The 24,063-nt window shown below is 55.4% G+C and overlaps 1 protein-coding gene across 1 annotated transcript; it reads right to left on the bottom strand.

Moving 5' to 3' along the window:
* Nucleotides 1-5,390: 5,390 nt before the first annotated feature.
* Nucleotides 5,391-6,770, bottom strand: LOC118516791 (mediator of RNA polymerase II transcription subunit 15-like). Its single transcript, XM_036062685.1, has one exon. The coding sequence runs from the start codon at nt 6,740-6,742 to the stop codon at nt 5,789-5,791; it is 954 nt and encodes a 317-aa protein (XP_035918578.1). The 5' UTR covers nt 6,743-6,770; the 3' UTR covers nt 5,391-5,788.
* Between the last annotated feature and the right edge of the window lie 17,293 nt (nt 6,771-24,063).

Raw genomic sequence — 24,063 nt, 5'->3', positions numbered from 1 at the left:
CATACGACGCCGCCTGTGTGGTGGCTGGTACCATCCCGTTAGTTCTTCTCCTAGAGGAGGACATACGCTGCCACGACGAGAAGGCAGCGCGGGGCGGTCCAGCACCGGGAATACGAGAACGGCAGCGTGAGGAGACGCTGAGACGCTGGCAGCAACAGTGGACAGTGGAGCAGAACAAGAGAGCGCCGGGTTTGAAGACGAGGAGAATGATCCCAGACATTATGTCCTGGGTGAATCGCAAGCACGGAGAAGTTGACTTTTACGTTTCCCAACTATTTACAGGTCATGGATTTCTCCGGAGCTACTTCGTCGACAAAGGCATCCTGGACGGCTCGCCAAACTGCCCGGTGTGTGAAACACCGTGGAGGATGTCGAGCATGTCATGTTTCACTGTCCACGGTTCGCTCGGGCACAGCAGGAGATGCAACAGCAGTGCCACATCCGCCTCACGATGAACAATCTAGCGGCGGAAATGTGTGCAAGCAGCAGTACATGGGAGGCGGTTCGAACTGCCGCTCGGACGATCTTCAAAACACTTCAACTGAGGTGGAATGAGGAGAGTCCGCCAACGGCAAGACGACGGCGACAACATCGACAGCGGACGAGAGAGCAAGCTGGGCATTAATAACTTCCTCTTTCCCACAACATAGGACACCAAATTTGGATGCAGCAGCGGCAGCGACGAGTAACCAGGGCCTTTGCTTGAGCAAAAACCCGCCCGGTAGTTACGGCAACGGACGAGCGGATTGGAGCAGCACTGGCAGAAGGAAGACGCGAAGCAGCAGCAGCAGCACAGACAACTAGGACGACAACAACAGCAAGGGTGCACAGCACACACGTCCCTACATGGAGTACTTCGCACTTCAGCGCATCGGCAGGGGTCGGATCAGGTCGAGGAGTGGTTTAGTGAGGTCCCACCGGTTGCCAAGTCCGCTTCTCGGGCCTGGTGTCACGGTGAATCCCACATAACCCAGATCGGGGAGCATTGTCATGCCGTGACATGCCCCCGTGACGGTGTACCTTTTGAAGGTTCCCTCCCCGTAAACAAAAAAAAAAAAAAAAAAAGGTAGCCAAATGCCTCGTCATCTAATTAGTGACGCGCATGAATGGATTAACGAGATTCCCTCTGTCCCTATCTACTATCTAGCGAAACCACAGCCAAGGGAACGGGCTTGGAAGCACTAGCGGGGAAAGAAGACTCTGTTGAGCTTGACTCTAGTCTGGCATTGTAAGGCGATATAGGAGGTGCAGCATAGGTGGGAGGGCCCGTCTCGTGCGGACCCGCCTCTGAGATACCACCACTCTTACTGTTGCCTTACTTACATGATTGGGTGGAACAAGCGCGGGCCTCAGGTCCGGGCCGTTGCGGTCACTCACTCCCCCGCCGGGAGCGTGACGGGCGGCCCGCCTGCAGCTGCCCAATGCGCCGTGTTTCTCGCTCAGCGTCCAGCCATGTCGCTGGGAGGCGCCTCCCGGGAGCCGTGCCGTGGTGTCGTAGCAGCGACGCGCGCCGTGCCATCGCGCCCGGCCGACCGTGAGCCGTGGCCCGCAAGGGTCAAGCACGCGTACGTCGGTGGGCGCGTGGCCGGCGCTGCGCACGCTCGTTTGCGCCGCCCGCACTCTCGCGCCCGGGTCCGGCCGCCGCCCGGCTCGAAGACATCTGGGCAAACCTATCGGTCCACGTCATGGACAGTGCCAGGTGCGGAGTTTGACTGGGGCGGTACATCTCCAAAACGATAACGGAGGTGTCCAAAGGTCAGCTCAGTGTGGACAGAAACCACACGCTGAGCATAAGGACAAAAGCTGGCTTGATCTCGGCGTTCAGTACACTCCGGGACAGCGAAAGCTTGGCCTTACGATCCTTTTGGTTATAACGAGTTTTTAGCAAGAGGTGTCAGAAAAGTTACCACAGGGATAACTGGCTTTTTTTTTTAAAGAAACGAAATTTTATTGAAACTATTTCCTATCAAGTTCCAATACATTCGTACACCTTCCCCTGGCCGTTGACCCGCGAGGGTGCTTTGGCCATAGTGTTTCTGCGAAGCAGCATTACTTAATATTAATTTCTCCTCAAATAGTATCGTTAAATTACTCTTTTCCTTAAGAATTCCTCTCCCGCTACCTATGCTATTCAAAGGCCTCCTATTTTGGCTTTCGAGCCCAACTTTCGTTCGTTAATCCCTTCAACGCGCAGCTGTATCCGCCTCTGTTGCTGCGGCTGCTTCTGCAACAGAAAGGCCTCCCGATCTATTGCTGCTTGCTCGTTCTGGTACTGCTGGAGGGAAGACGTCCTCATCCTCGCTGGAGGACTCCCCGCCATCGCCGTGCAGCCATGCCAGGGAGGCCAGAGATCTTCGCCTCTCCCTGAACCTCGCGACTCGCTCGCGAATGGCCGCACGACGCGCAGCTGTTGTTGGCGATGGAGGTGGTGATGGGGGCCGCCCACCTCGCTGCAATTCCCTCGCTCTCGCCCGTGCCGCATTCCTCGCAACATTCCGGCGCTGATTGCGAGCGACGGCAACCGAGTTGTCGGGGAGGCGTGCGGCTGACGACTGGCCCTGCGAAGCCAACTGCTCCCTCTCCGCATTCCAGTCGTCTTGGAGCTCATCAGTCACGAATGCGACGAATTCGCATATTTGGCTCCATCTTTCCGCGCTCTCGAGCAGCGCTGTTTCGAGATCCTCGGGGGTGATTGGACTCGACCTCCCCCCCTCGAGCAGCCTTCCACGTTCAGCGGAAAACCGTGGACATCCGAAAACGGCGTGTTCCGCCGTCTCAGCGACGCCAGGACATCTGGGACAGTCCGGGGACGACGTGAAGCCCATCCGGCACAGGTAGTCACGGAAAAATCCGTGGCCGGACAGGGCCTGCGCCAACTGGAACGTCACGTCTCCGTGCTTCCGTGACTGCCATGCCCTCACGTCGGGTAGCACTCGATGCGTCCACCGAGTGAAACGACTGGCGTTTTCGCTGGCAGCATCCGCATCCCACTGCTGCTGCCACTGCTCGTACGTCCGGTCCCGCTCCAGATTCCGAACACCAGTCCTGGAGTGTTCGTTAGCTGGATCGTTCAGCCGGTGATGGACCCTGCTGTCCTCCTCGATCTGCATGCATATCGGGATGAGACCGGCCAGCAGCACGGCCGTCTCACCCCTCACCGTCCGGAAAGCCCGACAGACACGAATGGCCGTCGTCTTCTGCACTCGTTGCACCAGTCTCCGACATTGTTGCAGCTGCAGTCCCTCCGACTATACTGGGGCACCGTAGCGCAGGATGGAGTCCGCTACTGCCGCCAGCAGTCGGTCGCGCGACGACTTCGGGCCACTGTGTTTCGGCATGAGGCGCGTTACGGCTCCCGCAACTCTCATGGCCTTCGCTGCAACCTGCTGAACGTGCGGCAGCCATGACAGGTGGTCGTGCAACCAAACTCCAAGATAGCGGATGGAGCGCTGGGATTGCACGACTACACCTCTGATGTTGATACTGACGACCGGATGACGCTTCAGCGTAGATATCAGCGTCATTTCCGTCTTCTCTGGTGCCAACGAAAGATGGTTCCGGTCCAGCCAGTCCGTGATTGCTATGATGGCTCGTTCAGCAGTCGAGGAAGCGGCCTGGGGTGTCGTTGCGGGGACCAAGACAACAAGGTCATCAGCGTAGCCAATAACCTCGGCCCCCTCCGGCAACTGGACACCCAGGACCCCGTCGTACAGCACGTTCCATAGTGTGGGTCCCAGTATGGAACCCTGCGGAACGCCCGCACTGATGCTCCGCTCGACGGGGCCCTCGCTGGTATCAATAACCAGCCGCCGATCCTCAAAGAAGCTTTTCAGCATCCTCTGCAGCGACGACGGTACCCCCTTGTCCCTCAGCGCGTTGGCAATGGCTTGCCAGGGCGCAGAATTGAAGGCGTTGCGGATGTCTAGTGCCACCACCATCAGGCAGCGCTTGTCTCGGGCGTTGGTGCGGCGAAAGGACATGGCCGTCCTGCCCGCTTCGACAACGCGCTGGATCGCACTGATGGTTGATCTGCCTCGCCGGAACCCGTACTGCCCGTCCGACAGCCGTTCTGCTTCCGGTTCCTCCAGGAACTCGTTGAGGCGGTTAAGAATTAGGCGCTCCAACACCTTGCCGAGTGCGTCGAGCATGCACAGCGGCCGGTAGGAGGAGCTTTCCCCGGGAGGCTTGCCAGGCTTTGGCAGCAGTGCCAATCGTTGCCTCTTCCAAGGCGCTGGAAACGCACCCCGGTTAAGGCAGTCCTGGTACAAACGGACGAAGACCTCCGGGTACTTCCTAATGGCCGTCTTAACCGCCGCATTGGGGATACCGTCAAGTCCAGGCGCTTTCCGGTTCGCCATCGATCCCACGATGGACAGCAGCTCGCCTACGGTAACAGGGGTCAGCGGTGATCTCTGCTCCTCGGTGTCTTCGCTGGACGATTCGGCTTCCGACCAGTCAACAGGCGGATGTGTCGGGAACAGATCGTTAGCTATCCGCTCCAACACGACACGGTCTGTCTCAGGTGGCACGAAGCAGCCACGAAGACGAGACATGACCACCCGATAGCCGGCCCCAAACTCGTTGGTTTCCGCCTGTTGAATCAGCTCGTCGAGCTGCGCTCGCTTGCTGGCACGGACAGCCTTCTCCACGGCTCTCCTCGCCGACCGATGATGAGCAGCCATGATGCTGCGCTCCTGCAGGTCGGTGGTTCGAAGCATTCGCTCATGCACAGCCGCACACTCCTCCCGAAGACGTAAAATCTCCGGAGTCCACCAGAAAAGGTCTCGATAAAGGTCACGATGCGACATGATGACGCGCTCCATCGTGTCGTCGCATGCATCTAGCATGGCGTCGACCATCCCCTCCTGGCTGACGGCTCGCTCCGGGAAACCAGCCGTCTGGAGTGCGACTACGAATGCCTCGGCCGAAAACTGCGTCGTCTTCCATCTGCGGCCAGCGTGCCGAAAAGTGGTGGATGACGAAGAGGACCCCTGTCCGCGCTGATGATGCTGCTGCTGATGTCGCTGCTGCCTCCCGTTCGAATGACGATGCTGCTGCTGCTGGTGCTGCTGCTGCTGCTGCTGCTGCTGATGCTGCTGCTGCTGCTGCTGCTGGTGTTGCTGCTGTTGTCGTCGCTGCTGCTGGTCAGGAGTTGGAGGCCCCACGGTGAAAAAGATGTACCGGTGGTCCGACGCTGTGTAGTGGCACGAAGCGGTGTTCGCTGCCACCTCCCAAGTGTCCGGACGAGCGATGGATGCGCTAGCGAAAGACACATCCACAACACTGGGAGTGGCGACTCCGTTGCCCACGAACGTCGGGACTGAGCCTTGGTTTAGAACCACAAGCCCGAGCTGCCTGATGGTGTCCAGCAGCTCTTCATCGCGCCGGGTGGTGCGTTGACTACCCCACTCCTCATTCCAGGCGTTGAAATCGCCTGCCAGGACGATACGAGGGTGGGGTTGGGCCTCCAACTCCACCGCCTCCAGAAGTTGCTCGAACTCGCCGGTGTTGAGTCGCGGAGGGGCGTAGCAGCTGATGAACACCACCCCTCCAATCTGCGCAGCAGCCAACCCGGGCATGGCACAGCGCCACACCCGCTGGATCGGAAGGTGGCCGGTTGCCACCACAGCTGCTCTCCCCGACGAATCCACCGCCCAGTTTCCGCTGCCCGCCGGAGGCCGATACACCTCTGACAGCAGCAGCACGTTGACCCGCTTCGTGCGGGCTGTTTGCAGGGCCAGATCCTGAGCGATGCGTCCACCACCCAGGTTGACCTGCATTACCCGCATTACGCCCGCGAATGCTGGTTCTGGCGGCACGATGAGTGGCCCACACGATGGGGCCCCTGGCAGACAATGCACTTAGCTGCCGAAGTGCACTGGCTAATGCGGTGGCCCTCTTCGCCACACTGCAAACACAGACCCGACCGGTCAGACGAGGCACGACAGTTTCGTGCCAGATGCCCCATCAGAAGACAACGGAAGCAACGCTGACGGTCGAGTGGCTTCTTCGGCACTTCGCGGATGCCGCTGACGCATTGGCACAGTGTCAGCTTCTGCCCGATGAGAAGCCGTGCCTTTGCTAGTGGGAGCCGCACTCGAGCTCGCTTCGTGCCATCACGGAGCTCCCAGAGCTCGACACGCGCGATTCCCGGCTCTGCTCCCAGCTTCTCCTTGATGGCGAGCTCCACATCACTCTTCTCGGCCAGAGAGTCAATGTTGGTGACGAGAAGCTCTCCCATCTCCGTCACCACACGGACCACGCCATCCTCGCCGAGTGCCAGCTGGATCCGGCGAGCCAGCTCAGCGCTGTCCACATTCTTGCGTATTGGGACAATGAGATGACCTTGCGCGGTCCGACGCCCCATCCCAATATCTGCCCTGACGTCTTGCAGCTCCTGTGATGAGCGCAGCTTCACGTACATCTCCGTCCAGGTTTTGTCCGGACCGGGGACCACCGCGATGCGATCGGGTCGTGCAGGACGCCCCTTGGACTGGGCACGATGCTGCTGATGTTGTTGCTGCTGGCTCTGCTGCTGCTGCTGGCGCATCTGAGGTGGCCGGTATAGCTCCTGATGCGGTTGCTGCTGCTGCTGAGTCGGGCGTTGCGCTCGGCTATTACGACCGTTCAAGACCGTTGCCCAGGTCATCTGCTGCTGCAGTGGCTGGAGTTGTGGCCACTGCTGCTGATGTAGCGGTTGCTGCTGCTGCTGCTGCTGCTGCTGCTGCTGCTGCTGGCCCATTGCCGACACTGCGACCGTCCGTCGCTGCGGCTGTGGCTGGCTACGCTGCTGCTGCTGCTGCTTCTGCTGCTGCTGCTGCTGCTGCTGCTTCTGCTGCTGCTGCTTCTGCTGCTGCTTCTGCTGATGCTGCTGCTGCTGCTGCTGCTTCTGCTGCTGCTGCTGTTGCTGCGAAGCCTTCTTCGCTCGGTTGCGTTGTTGCCGGCTGCGTTTCGTTCTGGCGCTGCCCTGGCCACCAGACTGTGCCGAGGAATGTAGTGCCGTCAACGAACGCATTCCTTCCTGAAGTGCTTCCAACATGCACCTTTGAGCAACCTCGCGCTCCCGGCTGAGTCGCAGCTCCTCTGTTAGCGTCTCCACCCGCTTGGCGAGGGTCTCCAGCATCTTGTGCTGAAACTCCTGCGCAGACGCTTCTCCGCCGTCAGGGATCACCACAGTTGTGGATGTCTCCCCTTCTGCTTCCTGCGACGCCACCACCGTCTGCTCCAGGGTGGAGGCATCGGAGAATGCACCATCATCCTCCTCTTCCGATGTTTCAACAGCTTCCGCTGATCCGACCGACCGTGGTGTCACCGGAGAGGGGGAAGGGGTGTCCGACCGCTTCCCGGGAGCTAACAGCGACCGCACTCCGGAACGCAGCACTCGCCCCTCCATTCTTTGCCAGAGGGAATGACCGTCCGTCGTTAAAATCCCTTTGACAAGTTCTCGCGAAAACCGTGAAGAACGGGTTTTTTCGCTCTGGGGGGGTGGTGGTGGGTGGTAGGCAGGTAAGGTGCTGTGTTTAGTGATGTCTTCTCACGCCGCGTCGATGGAGGGGTCGGATGCTGGGGTGCAGCCGGAAAATTTGGAAGACCCAAGAGACGCTTTTCCGGGCGTAACTCCCCCAAATGAAGTCCGATCGCCTCTGGTCCCACGACGTTTTTGTGCGCGTTGTTGCTGCGCACTACCTTGCTGAAGAACCTGACGCTCTAACTCCCCTCCTACCCCGGGAAAATTGCGGAAAAGCGTTAAAAACGGGGTTTTTCCGCTCTGGGGGGGTGGTGGTGGGAGGTAGGCAGGAAGGATGTTGTTTCCCGATGTCCTCTCTTCACGCCGCGTCGATGGAGGGGTCGAATGCGGGAGTGGGGCCGGAAAATTGGGGAAACCCCAATAACTCTTTTTCGGGCGTAACTTCCCCAAATGGCGTCCGATCACTTCCGGTTCAAAGACAGTTTTGTGCACGATGTTGATGCGCACCACTTTGCTGTATGTCTCGACGCTCTCAATCCCCTCCTTCCTCGGGAAATTCGAAAAAAAACCGTAAAAAACGAGGTTTTTCCGCTATGGGGGGGTGATGGGTGGTGGTAGGGGGTCGGAAGCGGGTTTGATGGCTTCGTCTCTGCAAGCCGCGTCGTTTGATGCCCCACTTGATGGGGTACGGTGAATGGTTGGGAAACGGTGGGTGCCCGGAAAAACACTATTTTCCAGGGGGGGTGGGGGAAAACCCTTGCGGGGGGGTATTCTCCGTTGAAATCGGACACCCCTCCCCAAACAAACCCCTATCGGGAGACGCACCGTTTTCCCGGTAGGCCCGGAAAACTCCTCAGCAACACGCTTTTCCGGCTGTGGCGCCCCCTGGTGGTGGAAACCTGCTGGATTTTCCCGCTTGGTGGGTGGGGGGCACCCGCCCGGACAACTCCCTCGAAGAACCGGAACCGCTATCTCCCCTCCTTCCCCGGGAAAACTCGGGAAAACCGTCACCGGGGGTGGTTTTTCCGCTCTGGGTGGCTGGTGGGGGGTGGTGGGGGGGCGGGGTTGCCACTACCGGATTCCCCTCCTCGAGACGCGTCGATGGAGGGGTCGCACGCCCGGATCGGTGGACTGGCCACCCGGGACGCCAAGAATCGGCCAGAGGGCCCGCCGGGAACTCCAGGAAACCAGGGCGGACACAACCCGTCCGAACACCGGGTGCTCCGCAAGGGGGATGTTCCGTCCGGATCTTAACTTCCAGAACCGGAATCAAACGACCGTTAACGGTTTTTCGCGTCAGGGGGGGCAAAAAGCCGCCATTTTGAGAAGGCGAAAAACGGCGTCCTTTTTTTGAACAAAATTTTGTCCCCCTGTATTTCACTCAGTTTTCATGCGATCGACACCAAACTTTCACAAAACGTTCTTCTCACTAAGACGTTTAAATCACTATATGGCAGCTTCCACGTAGGTCCTAAGCTGGATAAGTTATTCACTGTTCAATCTGCAAACTTTGCCACGTCACCACTTCCGGTACTCCATCATTTCCGGCTTTTTGAGGATGGCCGACGGCGCGCTTCTTTTGCACTATTACTTTTTAAAATCCGATAAGAATTCACCAAGTTATTCGAGAAAAACGATCTCGCGAAAAACTCCCTCAATTTTCCGAATTTTCCGGAAAAATTCGGCTGGGAGGCGTAGGACCAGGATCGGGGGCCGTACACGTGAAATCACTGTCCTAACTATATTTTTCACTGATTTTCCTCGAAAACACTTTTCTCACGGAGCACCATATAAACACGTCTGTTCAGTTCGGCTGCTCGATCGCCACTCACAGGGATAACTGGCTTGTGGTCGCCAAGCGTTCATAGCGACGTGACTTTTTGATCCTTCGATGTCGGCTCTTCCTATCATTGTGAAGCAAAATTCCCCAAGCGTAGGATTGTTCACCCTTTCAAGGGAACGTGAGCTGGGTTTAGACCGTCGTGAGACAGGTTAGTTTTACCCTACTGGTGTGTGCTAATACGTGCTATCGTAACGGAACTCCTGTGCAGTACGAGAGGAACCACAGGTACGGACCACTGGCTCAATACTAGTTCGACCAGACTTTGGTATGACGCTACGTCCGCTGGATTATGCCTGAACGCCTCTAAGGTCGTAACCAATCCGAGCTGATAGCGCTTCAAAACCTAATGGGCAATCGGAAGCTAGCGGGCCTAACAACCCTCCGAGATCCGCTGGAACTGCCTCTGCAGCCTGGCGCCTCATCCCCGCTTCATAGACTGGGCCGCATCGCGCGGGGTCGCACTGCACGTGTTAGTACCTGACCATAGGGAACGCCGGTGGCCGCCGACCTCGCCGACCGTGGACTTGACTAGTTTCGATGCCCACCGACCGCCCGCAAACGACGGGACTTCAGGCTAGGAGTTTCAAGTTGTAGAGATGCGTTCGCATCGATCCTCTCAGGCGACCTACGCCTGGTGGTGTTACGGTGGACGCAAGGCACGTCCTGGCCCGGCAGCGAAGGGCAGGGTGTTGAGCGTGGTGAAGTCGAGGAGTAGAAGTGATAGCAAGATACATTGTCGGGAGGTGGAACCCGAAAATGTACAAGTCCGGGAATACGGGGTGCATCGTATGTAACGTTCGATGTACATATAAAGCCTGGTAGGTGTTGGGATTATATCTGCAACACGGGCATTATCGAAAGATGGTTAAGTGGAGTCACCCAATGGGTGCCGTGCGTTATAAGGTACGTAATGCACAGTAGAGATACATTATCGGGAGGTGGAACCCGAAAAATGTACAAATCCGGGAATACGGGGTGCATCGTATGTAACGTTCGATGTACATATAAAGCCTGGTAGGTGTTGGGATTATATCTGCAACACGGGCATTATCGAAAGATGGTTAAGTGGAGTCACCCAATGGGTGCCGTGCGTTATAAGGTACGTAATGCACAGTAGAGATACATTGTCGGGAGGTGGAACCCGAAAAATGTACAAGTCCGGGAATACGGGGTGCATCGTATGTAACGTTCGATGTACATATAAAGCCTGGTAGGTGTTGGGATTATATCTGCAACACGGGCATTATCGAAAGATGGTTAAGTGGAGTCACCCAATGGGTGCCGTGCGTTATAAGGTACGTAATGCACAGTAGAGATACATTGTCGGGAGGTGGAACCCGAAAATGTACAAGTCCGGGAATACGGGGTGCATCGTATGTAACGTTCGATGTACATATAAAGCCTGGTAGGTGTTGGGATTATATCTGCAACACGGGCATTATCGAAAGATGGTTAAGTGGAGTCACCCAATGGGTGCCGTGCGTTATAAGGTACGTAATGCACAGTAGAGATACATTGTCGGGAGGTGGAACCCGAAAAATGTACAAGTCCGGGAATACGGGGTGCATCGTATGTAACGTTCGATGTACATATAAAGCCTGGTAGGTGTTGGGATTATATCTGCAACACGGGCATTATCGAAAGATGGTTAAGTGGAGTCACCCAATGGGTGCCGTGCGTTATAAGGTACGTAATGCACAGTAGAGATACATTGTCGGGAGGTGGAACCCGAAAAATGTACAAGTCCGGGAATACGGGGTGCATCGTATGTAACGTTCGATGTACATATAAAGCCTGGTAGGTGTTGGGATTATATCTGCAACACGGGCATTATCGAAAGATGGTTAAGTGGAGTCACCCAAAGGGTGCCGTGCGTTATAAGGTACGTAATGCACAGTAGAGATACATTGTCGGGAGGTGGAACCCGAAAAATGTACAAGTCCGGGAACACGGAAAAGTTCCCCATGAAAGGCTGGGGATACAATTATTGATACAAATAATGTGCCTAAGGGTACATTTATTTTTCTAAGTCCCAGAAATCCGTCACTGAACATCACGACTTACGAAGACATGTTCCCCCGGTCCTCCCATATACGGCACGGGGACAAGTATGAAGAATGAAAACTATGTGTGTATGAAACATATAATGTGCCTGAGAGCACATTTTTTTCTAAGTCCCAGAAATCCGTCACTGAACATCACGACTTACGAAGACATGTTCCCCCGGTCCTCCCATATACGGCACGGGGACAAGTATGAAGAATGAAAATAATGTGTGTATGGAACATATAATGTGCCTGAGAGCACATTTTTTTTCTAAGTCCCAGAAATCCGTCACTGAACATCACGACTTACGATGACATGTTCCCCCGGTCCTCCCATATACGGCACGGGGACAAGTATGAAGAATGAAAACTATGTGTGTATGAAACATATAATGTGCCTGAGAGCACATTTTTTTCTAAGTCCCAGAAATCCGTCACTGAACATCACGACTTACGAAGACATGTTCCCCCGGTCCTCCCATATACGGCACCGGGACAAGTATGAAGAATGAAAACTATGTGTGTATGAAACATATAATGTGCCTGAGAGCACTTTTTTTTTCTAAGTCCCAGAAATCCGTCACTGAACATCACGACTTACGAAGACATGTTCCCCCGGTCCTCCCATATACGGCACGGGGACAAGTATGAAGAATGAAAACTATGTGTGTATGAAACATATAATGTGCCTGAGAGCACATTTTTTTTCTAAGTCCCAGAAATCCGTCACTGAACATCACGACTTACGAAGACATGTTCCCCCGGTCCTCCCATATACGGCACCGGGACAAGTATGAAGAATGAAAATTTTTGGTCACAGCGTGAAATCCCTCTAATGATCATGAAAATAGCATCGGATCACTTATCTGACCATAAAAAGTGAACCAAAACCCTATTTGGACAAACTTTTTGGTCCTATGAAAAAATCACTTTTCATATATGTCATGGTCGAAAATTTTTTAAGTCCCAAAAAATCACATATTCTCGAATATCTCGAAAACTACGTATCGGACAGGGGTCAACCAAGGTGTTTTAGAAAGGTCTTTACAAGCTCTATTTAATGAGCCATAGCGACTTTCAAGTGATTTCTTGACACTTTTTCGCATATCGGCATCCTCGGTTCCCATACTGGCCATAGGCCATAGGGCACCGAACGGCCAACTTTTGGTCCGGGGGTGAAATTTTTTTTTCACGAGATTTTGATGAAAATGGCTTCGGAACGCGTTTCTAATAATGAAAAGTGAAACCAAACATTATTTGCGAAGAAAAAATTGTCCTATGAAAAAATCACTTTTTCTTAGGGTACGGGTCAAAAATTTTCTAAGTCCCAAAAAATCACATATTCTCGAATATCTCGAAAACTACTTATCGGACAGGGGTCAACCAAGGTGTTTTAGAAAGGTCTTTACAAGCTCTATTTAATGAGCCATAGCGACTTTCAAGTGATTTCTTGACACTTTTTCGCATATCGGCATCCTTGGTTCCCATACTGGCCATAGGCCATAGGGCACCGAACGGCCAACTTTTGGTCCGGGGGTGAAATTTTTTTTTCACGAGATTTTGATGAAAATGGCTTCGGAACGCGTTTCTAATAATGAAAAGTGAAACCAAACAGTATTTGCGAAGAAAAAATTGTCCTATGAAAAAATCACTTTTTCTTAGGGTACGGGTCAAAAATTTTCTAAGTCCCAAAAAATCACATATTCTCGAATATCTCGAAAACTACTTATCGGACAGGGGTCAACCAAGGTGTTTTAGAAAGGTCTTTACAAGCTCTATTTAATGAGCCATAGCGACTTTCAAGTGATTTTTTGACACTTTTTCGCATATCGGCATCCTTGGTTCCCATACTGGCCATAGGCCATAGGGCACCGAACGGCCAACTTTTGGTCCGGGGGTGAAATTTTTTTTTCACGAGATTTTGATGAAAATGGCTTCGGAACGCGTTTCTAATAATGAAAAGTGAAACCAAACAGTATTTGCGAAGAAAAAATTGTCCTATGAAAAAATCACTTTTTCTTAGGGTACGGGTCAAAAATTTTCTAAGTCCCAAAAAATCACATTTTCTCGAATATCTCGAAAACTACGTATCGGACAGGGGTCAACCAAGGTGTTTTAGAAAGGTCTCAACAAGCTCTAAATAATGGGCCATAGCGACTTTTTAGTGATTTTTTGACAAATTTTGTCATATCGGCATCCCGAGTTCCCATACTGGCCATAGGCCATGGGGCCCCGAACGAAAAAATTTTGGTCCGAGGGTCAAAATTTTTTTTCTCATAAATTTGTTCAAAACGCCGTCGGAACGCGCCTTAGATCATGAAAAGTGAAAAGAAACAGTATTTTGCAAAAGTTGGGGTGTCCTATGACTTACATGGCCACGTCCTAGGTCCGAGTTCCCGAGGTCGTGTTCTTCAGTGGCGGAAAAAAATGGCCACTTGTGGGAGATGCAAAATGTTCATTTTGTATTATAGGGGACACACTATCGAAGCGAAAATTTCAGAAATGGCCTAAAACGTGAAGAAATGATGGGGTATGTACGAAAAGAAGGTTTTTATGGTCAAACGGTGAAAATTTTTTTTTTATGAAAAATTTTGGTCTCCCACCGTTCATGAATTTCTAGGACCAAAAATCGAAAAATTTCAAAACTTCACGATCGAAAGGGAAACGCATATGTGGTGTTCCTAGGTGTGTACGGTGTACGAAAAACGGGTTCACGATGAGATATCAGGCAAATAAGTGGACCTAAAGTGAGTTATACGGGTAAGACGAGGTGTCCAAAGACCGAAATAGGGGTACCAACTGAGAACGAAATGAAGGTCCCCGAAGTCGCCATACAAGTTATAGGAGGTGTCCAAAGTACGAAGAGAGTTCCATATTCGGCTGTTCCTACTATATGGTTCCCTGATTGCTGCTCCAAGGAGTAGTGAGGAAGTGTCCAAAGGTCTGTTGGGGGTATCGAGGTGATACCCTCGACGGACAATATGCACGAAAAGTGGTTCGTTGATCTATCCTGTAGGTCGTACGGCAGCCATACCCGGCTGGAAGTACCGCGGTAATTCCGCAATAAAACGTTCGCCAGACGAACAAACAAATTGAATTAGCTCATCGTAGTGTACGGAAACGAAACGAAAATGTAAGGTGATTAGGGATCCGGGAGCAATCTCGCGATCCCATGGTTCGGTGTAAGAAATGATACGAAGTGTTCATAAGTCTCCTCTGGAGGCAGAACCATCGTAGCAAAGTTCGGGAACCCAAGGGTCACAAAAACTCGTAGGACGATATCTCCGAATAATCGGGGACTTGTGGGGACTACCGTGCCCTGACAAGTCAACTACACCTTAACTGGTGATGGTCGTCCTACGGGGACCTGCGGGGAACAAAAGGGTCACAAAAACTCGTAGGACAATATCTCCGAATAATCGGGGACTTGTGGGGACCACCGTGCCCTGACAAGTCAACTACACCTTAACTGGTGATGGTTGTCCTACGGGGACCTGCCGGGAACCCAAGGGTCACAAAAACTCGTAGGACGATATCTCCGAATAATCGGGGACTTGTGGGGACTACCGTGCCCTGACAAGTCAACTACACCTTAACTGGTGATGGTCGTCCTACGGGGACCTGCGGGGAGCAAAAGGAGTCAGAAACAATCGTAGGACGATATCTCCGAATAATCGGGGACTTGTGGGGACTACCGTGCCCTGACAAGTCAACTACACCTTAACTGGTGATGGTCGTCCTACGGGGACCTTCAGGGAGCCGCAGTAAGTCGCAGGTCGTATGCGAGCCTTGATTGGTCCTGTTGGGGGCGTGCGGGGTGTAATGCCTCGGTACGTCAAATGTTGGTGTACGATGTACATCGATAATCTGACATCCTCCTGAACAACCTTTGCTCGTGTGGTTATTGGCGCTGTGGAGTCGGTGTACTGCCGCAGGTCAATGAGAGTGGTCACAACAAAGATTGTGTCACCTGATGAACGTAGAAAGAGAGTCTGCGGGGACTGGTGCCCTGGTAGACAAAAAATATCGAACAAGCAATTGACGAAGACGAATTCTGGTTAATCCTACCAGTAATATACGCTTGTCTCAAAGGTTAAGCCATGCATGTCTAAGTACAAACATAAATGAATGTGAAACCGCATAAGGCTCAGTACAACAGCCATAATTCACAAGATCATCCACCCATCAGTTACTTGGATAACTGTGGAAAAGCCAGAGCTAATACATGCAACATGCCGGGACCGCTGTCCGCTTGCGGACGGTGGAACTGGTGCACTTATTAGTAAAACCAATCGCCTCCGGGCGGCTTGAGTTGAAGTCTGGATAAGGATGCCGATCGTATGGTCGCTTGACCGACGACAGATCTTGCAAATGTCTGCCCTATCAACTATTGATGGTAGTGTAGAGGACTACCATGGTTGCGACGGGTAACGGGGAATCAGGGTTCGATTCCGGAGAGGGAGCCTGAGAAATGGCTACCACATCCAAGGAAGGCAGCAGGCGCGTAAATTACCCAATCCCGGCACGGGGAGGTAGTGACGAGAAATAACAATATGGACCTCTCTAACGATGGTCCATAATTGGAATGAATTGAGCATAAATCCTTCAATAAGGATCAAGTGGAGGGCAAGTCTGGTGCCAGCAGCCGCGGTAATTCCAGCTCCACTAGCGTATATTAAAGTTGTTGCGGTTAAAACGTTCGAAGTTGATTCCCCGTCCAGACACGCGACCGCCGCGGGCGCCCGGCACACGCCGGATACGTTCGTGCGCGAGCTCGCGGCTGCGACTCACAATGGTGTGCCTGGGCGTCAACCTCGTGATCGGTCGGGCACGTCCCGAGCCGGTGCGTGGTGCCCGGGCAGCTCCCATTTACCTTGAACAAATTAGAGTGCTTCAAGCAGGCTAGTACAAAAGCGTCCACACCCGCCCAGGGTTGGCATTGGCCGAGAATAATCTTGCATGGAATAATGGAACATGACCTCGGTCTGAGTCTTTTGGTTGGTTTTGTATAGACCCAGAGGTAATGATTAACAGAAGTAGTTGGGGGCATTGGTATTACGGCGCGAGAGGTGAAATTCGTAGACCGTCGTAGGACCAACTGAAGCGAAAGCGTTTGCCATGGATGCTTTCATTAATCAAGAACGAAAGTTAGAGGATCGAAGGCGATTAGATACCGCCCTAGTTCTAACCGTAAACGATGCCAATCAGCAATTGGGAGACGCTACTACATTCGGTGCTCTCAGTAGCTTCCGGGAAACCAAAATCGGGTTCCGGGGGAAGTATGGTTGCAAAGTTGAAACTTAAAGGAATTGACGGAAGGGCACCACAAGAAGTGGAGCTTGCGCAGAGGCGAGCTGTCAAAGGAAGCAAGCGGACGCTTTCCGTGAGCTCCTTATGATATAGTGTTTTTCGTTTAAAAAACTTACAAAGTGGTGGTGCAAATTTGTTAGAGTGGTGTACGAACACATATTTTGCGCAAACACCGCGAAGTTTTTGTGAAAAACAGTGGAAAAACGTCGATTTTGGCACACAAACATTGCGTCGTGCACCGGTGCGTGTGGCCACGAAGGGTGCGTGTGTGGTTCCGTTAGTGCGTGCGAGCGTAGCGCTCCCTTTCGGTGCGGTTGAAGGGGAGCCCGCAGCCGCTGTGCAGCGTATTTTGTTACGGACAGGAGCGGAACAGTGATAAAACATTACCCCCAACGAGGGAAGAAACATTCAGTGAAAAACAGTGCGGAAAAGTGCGTTGACCAGCAAGCAGATACCACGTGCTAAGGGCACGTGAACTTAGCACGTAAGGGCTTGGCTGTGTCAGTGAGTGCGTGCGTAGGGTGACGTGCCGTGGTTTGACGTCTGGACAGTGGGCACACCATCGGTCATCCCGGTTGTTGTCCTGGGAGAATTCCCCCCCTAGTGCCACCAGCGCCCTCTATGGGGCACTAGCGGAAGTTTCTCCGGAGACACAAACCAAAAGCTCCGCACAAACAAGCGCGCTATAATCCAATGCGGGCTGCATACCGGCCAGGCGCACGTGTCCAGTGACTTTAACGCTGGACAAAGCGACGAACCGTGCAGCAGCATAATGTCGGGAGTAGAGAGCGATGATTCGGTGGAGGTGGTCCCCGAAATCATCAAGCCAAAGAAAAGGAGACTTTCTCCGCGCGTAGTGGTGACACCCCTGGAGTTGTCGCCAGGGACGATGTCGTCACTACGGAGCTCTCAGGGGGCACCCAAGCCAGCCCCGAGAACACCGTTGGAAGAGCCGGACGAGGGAGCGCGGAAGTGTACCGCCCCCGCCCCGACGCCGTCGCCGAGGAGATCTATGTCTCCTGAGATGCTGGCACCAGCCGCATCGGAGCCGACCAGTTTCCCGACGGCAGAAGTGTCGGACAGACATGCGCGGCAGTACGAGCGGGTGTTGGAGAAGCTCGAGGAGCTTACCGCTCTTTACCGAAAGAGCCAGGAGGAGAATTCGAGGCTCCGTGCGGAGCTCGATATATATCGAACGGGTGTGCGAACCGTTGTGCAGCTGGAGGATTCAGCGACTGGCGTGCGCTTGGGAAACCAAGCCTCTTCCAAGTTGCAGCCCAGCAAAAGGACACTCAGGCGCTCTCAGCAGAGGGAGAGAGCCGAGGCACGCCAGTCGCAGGGTCCTGCCCAGCATCGCATGCTGGAACTGCAGGAGCAGCTGCGCCGCGAGATTGAAGGGGAAGAGAGGCAGATGAGGGCGAGGAGCGGGCACGGGCAGCGGTCCCAGCCTCTGCAGCAGCCGTACGACTTTCCGGCACCGGAAACCAGGCGGCAGCAGCAGCAATCCTACCGTGACGCCCTGGTAGGTGGTTGGCAGGTAGTGGGGAAGCGGCAAAAGGCCCAGCCTTCAGCTGCACCTCAGCAGCGGCAGCGGCCGCAACCAGCAACCAAGAGCCAACGCCCCGCACAGGCGAACCGGCGGACGAAAAGGCGACGACCAGACGCCATTCTGGTGGTTCCAGCACCGGGGGTCTCCTTCGCCGAGATGTACCGACCCATCCGGACGAGCCCAGCCCTGGAGGATGTCCAGCACTGCATCCGTATCGGCAAGCGGACACCGAAGGGGAACCTTCGGATGGAGCTGGCACGGGACATGGACTCGGCGGCGCTGTGCAGCCGCATTCAGTCCACGCTGGGAGAGCTGGGATCCGCCAGGGTCCTGACGGAGATGGCGGAGGTTGTGTTGAAAAATGTCGACAACCTCACGGAGGAGGAGACGATCAGGGAGGCGTTGAAGGCGGCACTCGCCAAGGAGCCAGCGGTGGCCTCGCTTCGCATCTGGGAGCGGGCAGATGCCACAAAGCGGGCCCGCGTGCGGCTACCGCGAGTGGAAGCGGAAGCCCTGCTCCAAGAAGATCGCCTTATTATCGACTACTCCTCGTGTCGGCTGGAGGAGGCCCCCAGGCTGGAGGCGGCAAGGCGCCGTTGCTTCCGGTGCCTGGAAAGGGGCCACATGGCAGCGGACTGCGTCGGGCCCGATCGCAGCAACTGCTGCATCAGATGCGGAGCTCCTGGCCATCGGGCGGCCAGCTGCAGCAGTGCGGTTAGCTGCATTCGGTGTGGAGGACCACATCGAATTGCAGCGCACGGCTGCAGGGGAGCTAACCTTCCCCCCCGCCGCTAAGCATGTCTGTGGGGAGCCACCTCCAGGTCCTGCAGGTTAACACCAACAGGAGTCGGAGTGCGCAGGACCTGGCTCTCCACACAATGCGGACGGAGCGGGTGGACGTTATGGTGGTGTGCGAGCTGAGTTCGGTTCCGGACGGGAACGCAAACTGGGTGGTGGACCGCGACAGGCTGGTGGCCATTGTCGCGAGCGGATACTCCCACCCGGTTCAGCGGATCTGGAGCTCGAGTTTTCCCGGCATCGTGGCGGCGGACGTGGCAGGCGTCACGATCATAGCGTGTTACGCGTCGCCAAGCATCGGGGTTCCCCAGTTTGTTGAGATGCTGCAACGCATTGAGGTGCTCGCCTCAGGACGCCCCCGAGTGTTGCTTGCCGGCGACTTCAACGCCTGGCATAGCGCCTGGGGCAGCAGCAGGACCAACGCGAAGGGCGAGGAACTGCTACAGCTGGCGGAGGGTCTCGGGCTCGACGTCCTGAACCTGGGGAGGGAAGCCACCTTCCTCGGGAACGGCGTCGCTCGCCCGAGCATTGTGGACGTCGCCTTCGCCAGTACTTCCATCAGCAGGCAGGACCTCGTCGGGGACCCCGACAGGCAATGGAGGATGCTGGGAACTTACTCATTCAGCGACCACCGGTACATCCGCTTCGAGGTGGGGGAAAGGCCGGCGGCAACGAGCCGCAACTCTACGGGAGCAGAAGCAGCACCAGCAGTGAGAGCAGCGGGCAGACGCTGGCGGGCAAAGGAGTTTAGCCGGGAGCTGTTCGACATCGCGTTGCGGGCAGCCAACTTCGTGGAGGAGGCCACGGACCCTGAGGGCCTGACCCGAACCCTGAGCCGGGCGTGCAGCGAGATCATGGCGGAGGTTTCCCCGTCAGTCGGCCACACAGGACGTCCGGTGTACTGGTGGACACCAGAAATCGGCCGGCTACGGGAGAACTGCCGCCTGGCTTGGGAACGGTACAGCAGGGTACCGACTAGCGACACGGCAGCCCGCAGAACAGCTTCTGCACGGCACCAGGAGGCCCGCCAGCTGCTGACAGCTGAGATCCGGGCTAGCAAGCGGGACCGTTACAATGAGTTTCTGCAACACCTGGAGGATGATGAGACGGGTAGGTGGCAGGGGGAGCTCCTGCGACGGCTCGGAGGGAGCCGCGTCGCACAAGAACGCGATCCGGCCGTTCTGCAGCGCATTGTGGACGCGCTGTGCCCGAACCACCCCCCTGTTGCCTGGCCTCCCATCGAACCGGACGGCGTCAATATCAGGCCAGTGACGGAGCAGGAGTTGCTCGACATCGCGGCTGGCCTGAACCCTCGGAAGGCGCCCGGTCTGGATGGACTGCCGAACGCTGCCCTTTCGGCGGCCATCCGGGCGCATCCGACGACGTTCGCGAGGCTCCTCCAGGAGCAGATGAATGCTGGCCGCTTCCCGCGGCAATGGAGGAGGGGCGAAGCTGGTGCTGCTTCCCAAACCGGGAAAACCCCCGGGCGAGCCGTCATCGGTGAGACCGGTGATGTTGCTGGACACGCCCGGCAAGGTGTACGAGCGAGTACTGCTTAACCGCCTGAACGACCACATCGAGAGGCCGACGGAGCCGCTCCTCTCCGAATACCAGTTCGGCTTTCGGCGTGGTCGGTCGACACTTCAGGCGGTTGGGCTGGTGATGGAGGCTGCCAGATCTGCGATGAGTTTCGGGCGAACGAATAGACGCGACAAGCGCTGCCTGCTTGTCGTTGCTCCGTAACGCGTTTAATTCCGCGGACTGGCAGGCCACTGCACTGGCGCTGCACAACAAAGGAGTGCCCTCAGGACTGCGCAGCATCCTGCAGGAGTACTTCTCCGACCGTGAGCTGACGTATGATACCAGCTCCGGTCCGGTAACACGCCGAGTAACGGCAGGTGTTCCGCAGGGGTCCATTCTGGGCCCCACCCTGTGGAATATCCTGTACGACGGCGTGTTCGGAGTGCAGCTGCCGGAAGGTGCATCCGTCATCGGCTTTGCGGACGACCTGGCAGTACTCGCCAAGGGGTGTACACCGGAGGAGGCGGCAGGTGTAGCGGAGGAAGCTGTGGCAGCGATTTCCGCCTGGATGGAGCAACATCGGTTGCAGCTGGCCCCGGAAAAGACGGAGATCGTCCTCATCTCCAGTCTGCGTCGGGGCCACCCAGCGGTGCCCGTAGTGATCAACGGTGTCGAGGTCCGCTCGAAGCCGGCGATACGCTACCTCGGGGTCATGCTTCACGACCACCTCTCGTGGAAGCCACACGTCGAGAAGGCCACTGCAAAGGCACTCCGTGTGGTGAAGCTGGCCACCGGCGTGATGTCCAACCACGCCGGACCGAGGATGGCTAAACGTCGGCTGCTGGCAGCAGTGGCGGACTCGGTTGTGCGATACGCGGCACCCATCTGGGCGGAGGCGGTGAAGTTCCAGTGGTGCAGGCGGAAACTGGAGCAGCTGCAGCGACCTTTGGCGAAAGGTGTCGCCAGGACCTTCCGTACCGTCGGCTACGACACGGCGGTAGTGCTGGCTGGACTGGTCCCGCTACACCTGCAGGTGGACGAGATCGCGCGGTGCTACACCAGGCATCAACGGGCGTTGCAGAGGCGGGTGCTGATAGACAAGGAGGTCATCAAGCGGCTGGAGCACTCGGCAACCATAAGACAGTGGCAGACATCGTGGGACCAGGATGCCGCTCATCCGACCGCGAGCAGGTTCCTGCGATGGGCTCACCGCGTGCTGCCGGATATTGCCGGCTGGGTAGGTAGGAAGCACGGCGAGGTTGATTTCTTCCTTAGCCAGGTACTCTCCGGACATGGCTTCTTCCGGGAGTACCTACATGCTATGGGTTTCACCTCTGCCCCGACCTGCCCATTCTGCGCCGACAACACCGTGGAGTCGGCAGAGCACGTGGTGTTCCACTGTCCGAGGTTCGCCGACATAAGAGTGCAGTTCCTGACGGACGCGGACGGCGTCGTCATTTCCCCCGATGAGCTGGAGCGTTTTCTGCTGTCGAGCCCGGAGGCTTGGCAGCGAACGGCCACGGCGGCACGGCGGATCTGCAGCTTCCTACAACAAAGGTGGCTGGAGCAGCAGGTTGCCGAAAACGCGGCCATCGCTGGCGGGATCGTTTCCGCCAATGAGCTGGCGGAACGCGTTCGGCAACAGGTCCGCCGTGAAGCCAGAAACGCTGGCCAACGGCGAAGACGCCGGCAACGGCAGACATCCGCCATCGGGGAGATGGACAGGGACCAACAACAGCACCCGTCCAACCAGCAGCAGGAGAGGCAACGCCCAGTTCGGCCCGAACGAGTTCCGCCATCGGCCGAAGTGTTACTTCGTCGTCGGCTAAGGCGGAACCAACGGCAGCGGGAATACCGCGCCCAATTACGCGCGGGTACATTGCCGCCATTGCGTTCGGGCCGAACTCGCCGAAGCAGAGCACCGCCGACGGAGGAGGAGCTAGCCCGACGACGGGCCAACAGGCGCGCGCGAGAACGCCAACGCCGCCACGAGCGACAGGATCGCCATCGCGGCTTAATGTCGACCGACGTAGAAACCGCCATCGCGACCACCAACACGTCTACGCGTTGAGTGGGAGCGGTTACGGCCGAAACGATCGGCCAGTCAGCGAGCGTGCGAAAACACGACCGGGCGAGACCGGCATTTTGCCGTCTCCGTTTTGTGCGGTCGTTCGTTCTCGCACAGTAGGGCAAGAGAGAGCGCGCGTGCGCTCGGTTCGGGTACGTTCGGCATTTTGCGCCCTCCGCTTTGTGCGGATGTTCGTACCCGACCGGCAGTAGGAGAGAGAGCGTGCGCGTGCACTGTGAGAGCTAGGCCCGTCTTTTTCGTTTACGTTTGTGCGGATGTCTGTTCTGTCCCACCGTAAGCGTCAAAGTGTTAGCGTGATTATGTGTGTGCATGTGTGTGTGCGTACATACTCATCGTTAGTATTAGGAAAAAATGGAGACTCGACGAACCGCGGGCACGCCCGCTTCGTTAATGTTAGGTGTGTAAATGTAAGTCCTTCATTTTTTAATGTTGCGTTTACGAATAGCTAGGCGGGGCGCGTGCCCTTACTAAATGTAGTCAGGGACGCCATTGCAGCCGGTGGCTACGCCTCCGTCGGGAAGGCCGCCGGCAATGGAGAGGTTTATTCGTTTTATAATTGTTCATGCGTGTTTCTGTATCGTTTATTGTTTATAAATAAGTAACGCGGCAAAACATTTATAAATTTAAATGAATAAACGAATGCAATTTAAAAAAAAAAAAAAAGAAGTGGAGCTTGCGGCTTAATTTGACTCAACACGGGAAAACTTACCAGGTCCGAACTTATCGAGGTAAGACAGATTAAGAGCTCTTTCTCAAATTTAAGGGTAGTGGTGCATGGCCGTTCTTAGTTCGTGGAATGATTTGTCTGGTTAATTCCGATAACGAACGCGACTCAAACAAGCTAACTAGAACGCTGTCAGCAGTGTGCCTCCGGGCGCACCTGACGTTACGGGGCGGCGGCGCCTTCGCGGGCGGTCGTCGCACTAGTTTGCCCTGCTTAGCGGGACAACTTGTGTTTAGCAAGGTGAGAGTGAGCGATAACAGGTCCGTGATGCCCTTAGATGTTCTGGGCTGCACGCGTGCTACAATGTGGGCAGCAGCGTGTTCTCGCCAATAGGCGCCCCCATTCCGAGAGGAACGGGAAATCACCCAAATGCTCATTTAGTTGGGATTGGGGACTGCAACGGTCCCCATGAACCTGGAATTTCTAGTAAGTGCTAGTCATTAGCTAGCGCTGATTACGTCCCTGCCCTTTGTACACACCGCCCGTCGCTACTACCGATGGATTATTTAGTGAGGTCTCTGGAGGCATACCTTCCGCGGTTCCTTCGTGAGCTGCAGTTGGCACGGCCGAAGTTGACCGAACTTGATGATTTAGAGGAAGTAAAAGTCGTAACAAGGTTTCCGTAGGTGAACCTGCGGAAGGATCATTACCGATCAAACAAGTCCGAGAGTGAGGTTGCCAAACGCATCGTCGGCACAATATGCTGACGCGCACGC

The sequence above is a fragment of the Anopheles stephensi genome, unplaced genomic scaffold (assembly GCF_013141755.1).
Source record: "Anopheles stephensi strain Indian unplaced genomic scaffold, UCI_ANSTEP_V1.0 ucontig393, whole genome shotgun sequence".
Taxonomy (NCBI): Eukaryota; Metazoa; Arthropoda; class Insecta; order Diptera; family Culicidae; genus Anopheles; species Anopheles stephensi.
This window is presented reverse-complemented; position numbering and strand designations above follow the sequence as displayed.

Excerpts from the sequence above, each read along its gene's own strand:
- LOC118516791 (XM_036062685.1), bottom strand. The coding sequence starts at position 6,742 with ATGGGCCAGCAGCAGCAGCAGCAGCAGCAGCAGCAGCAGCAGCAACCG.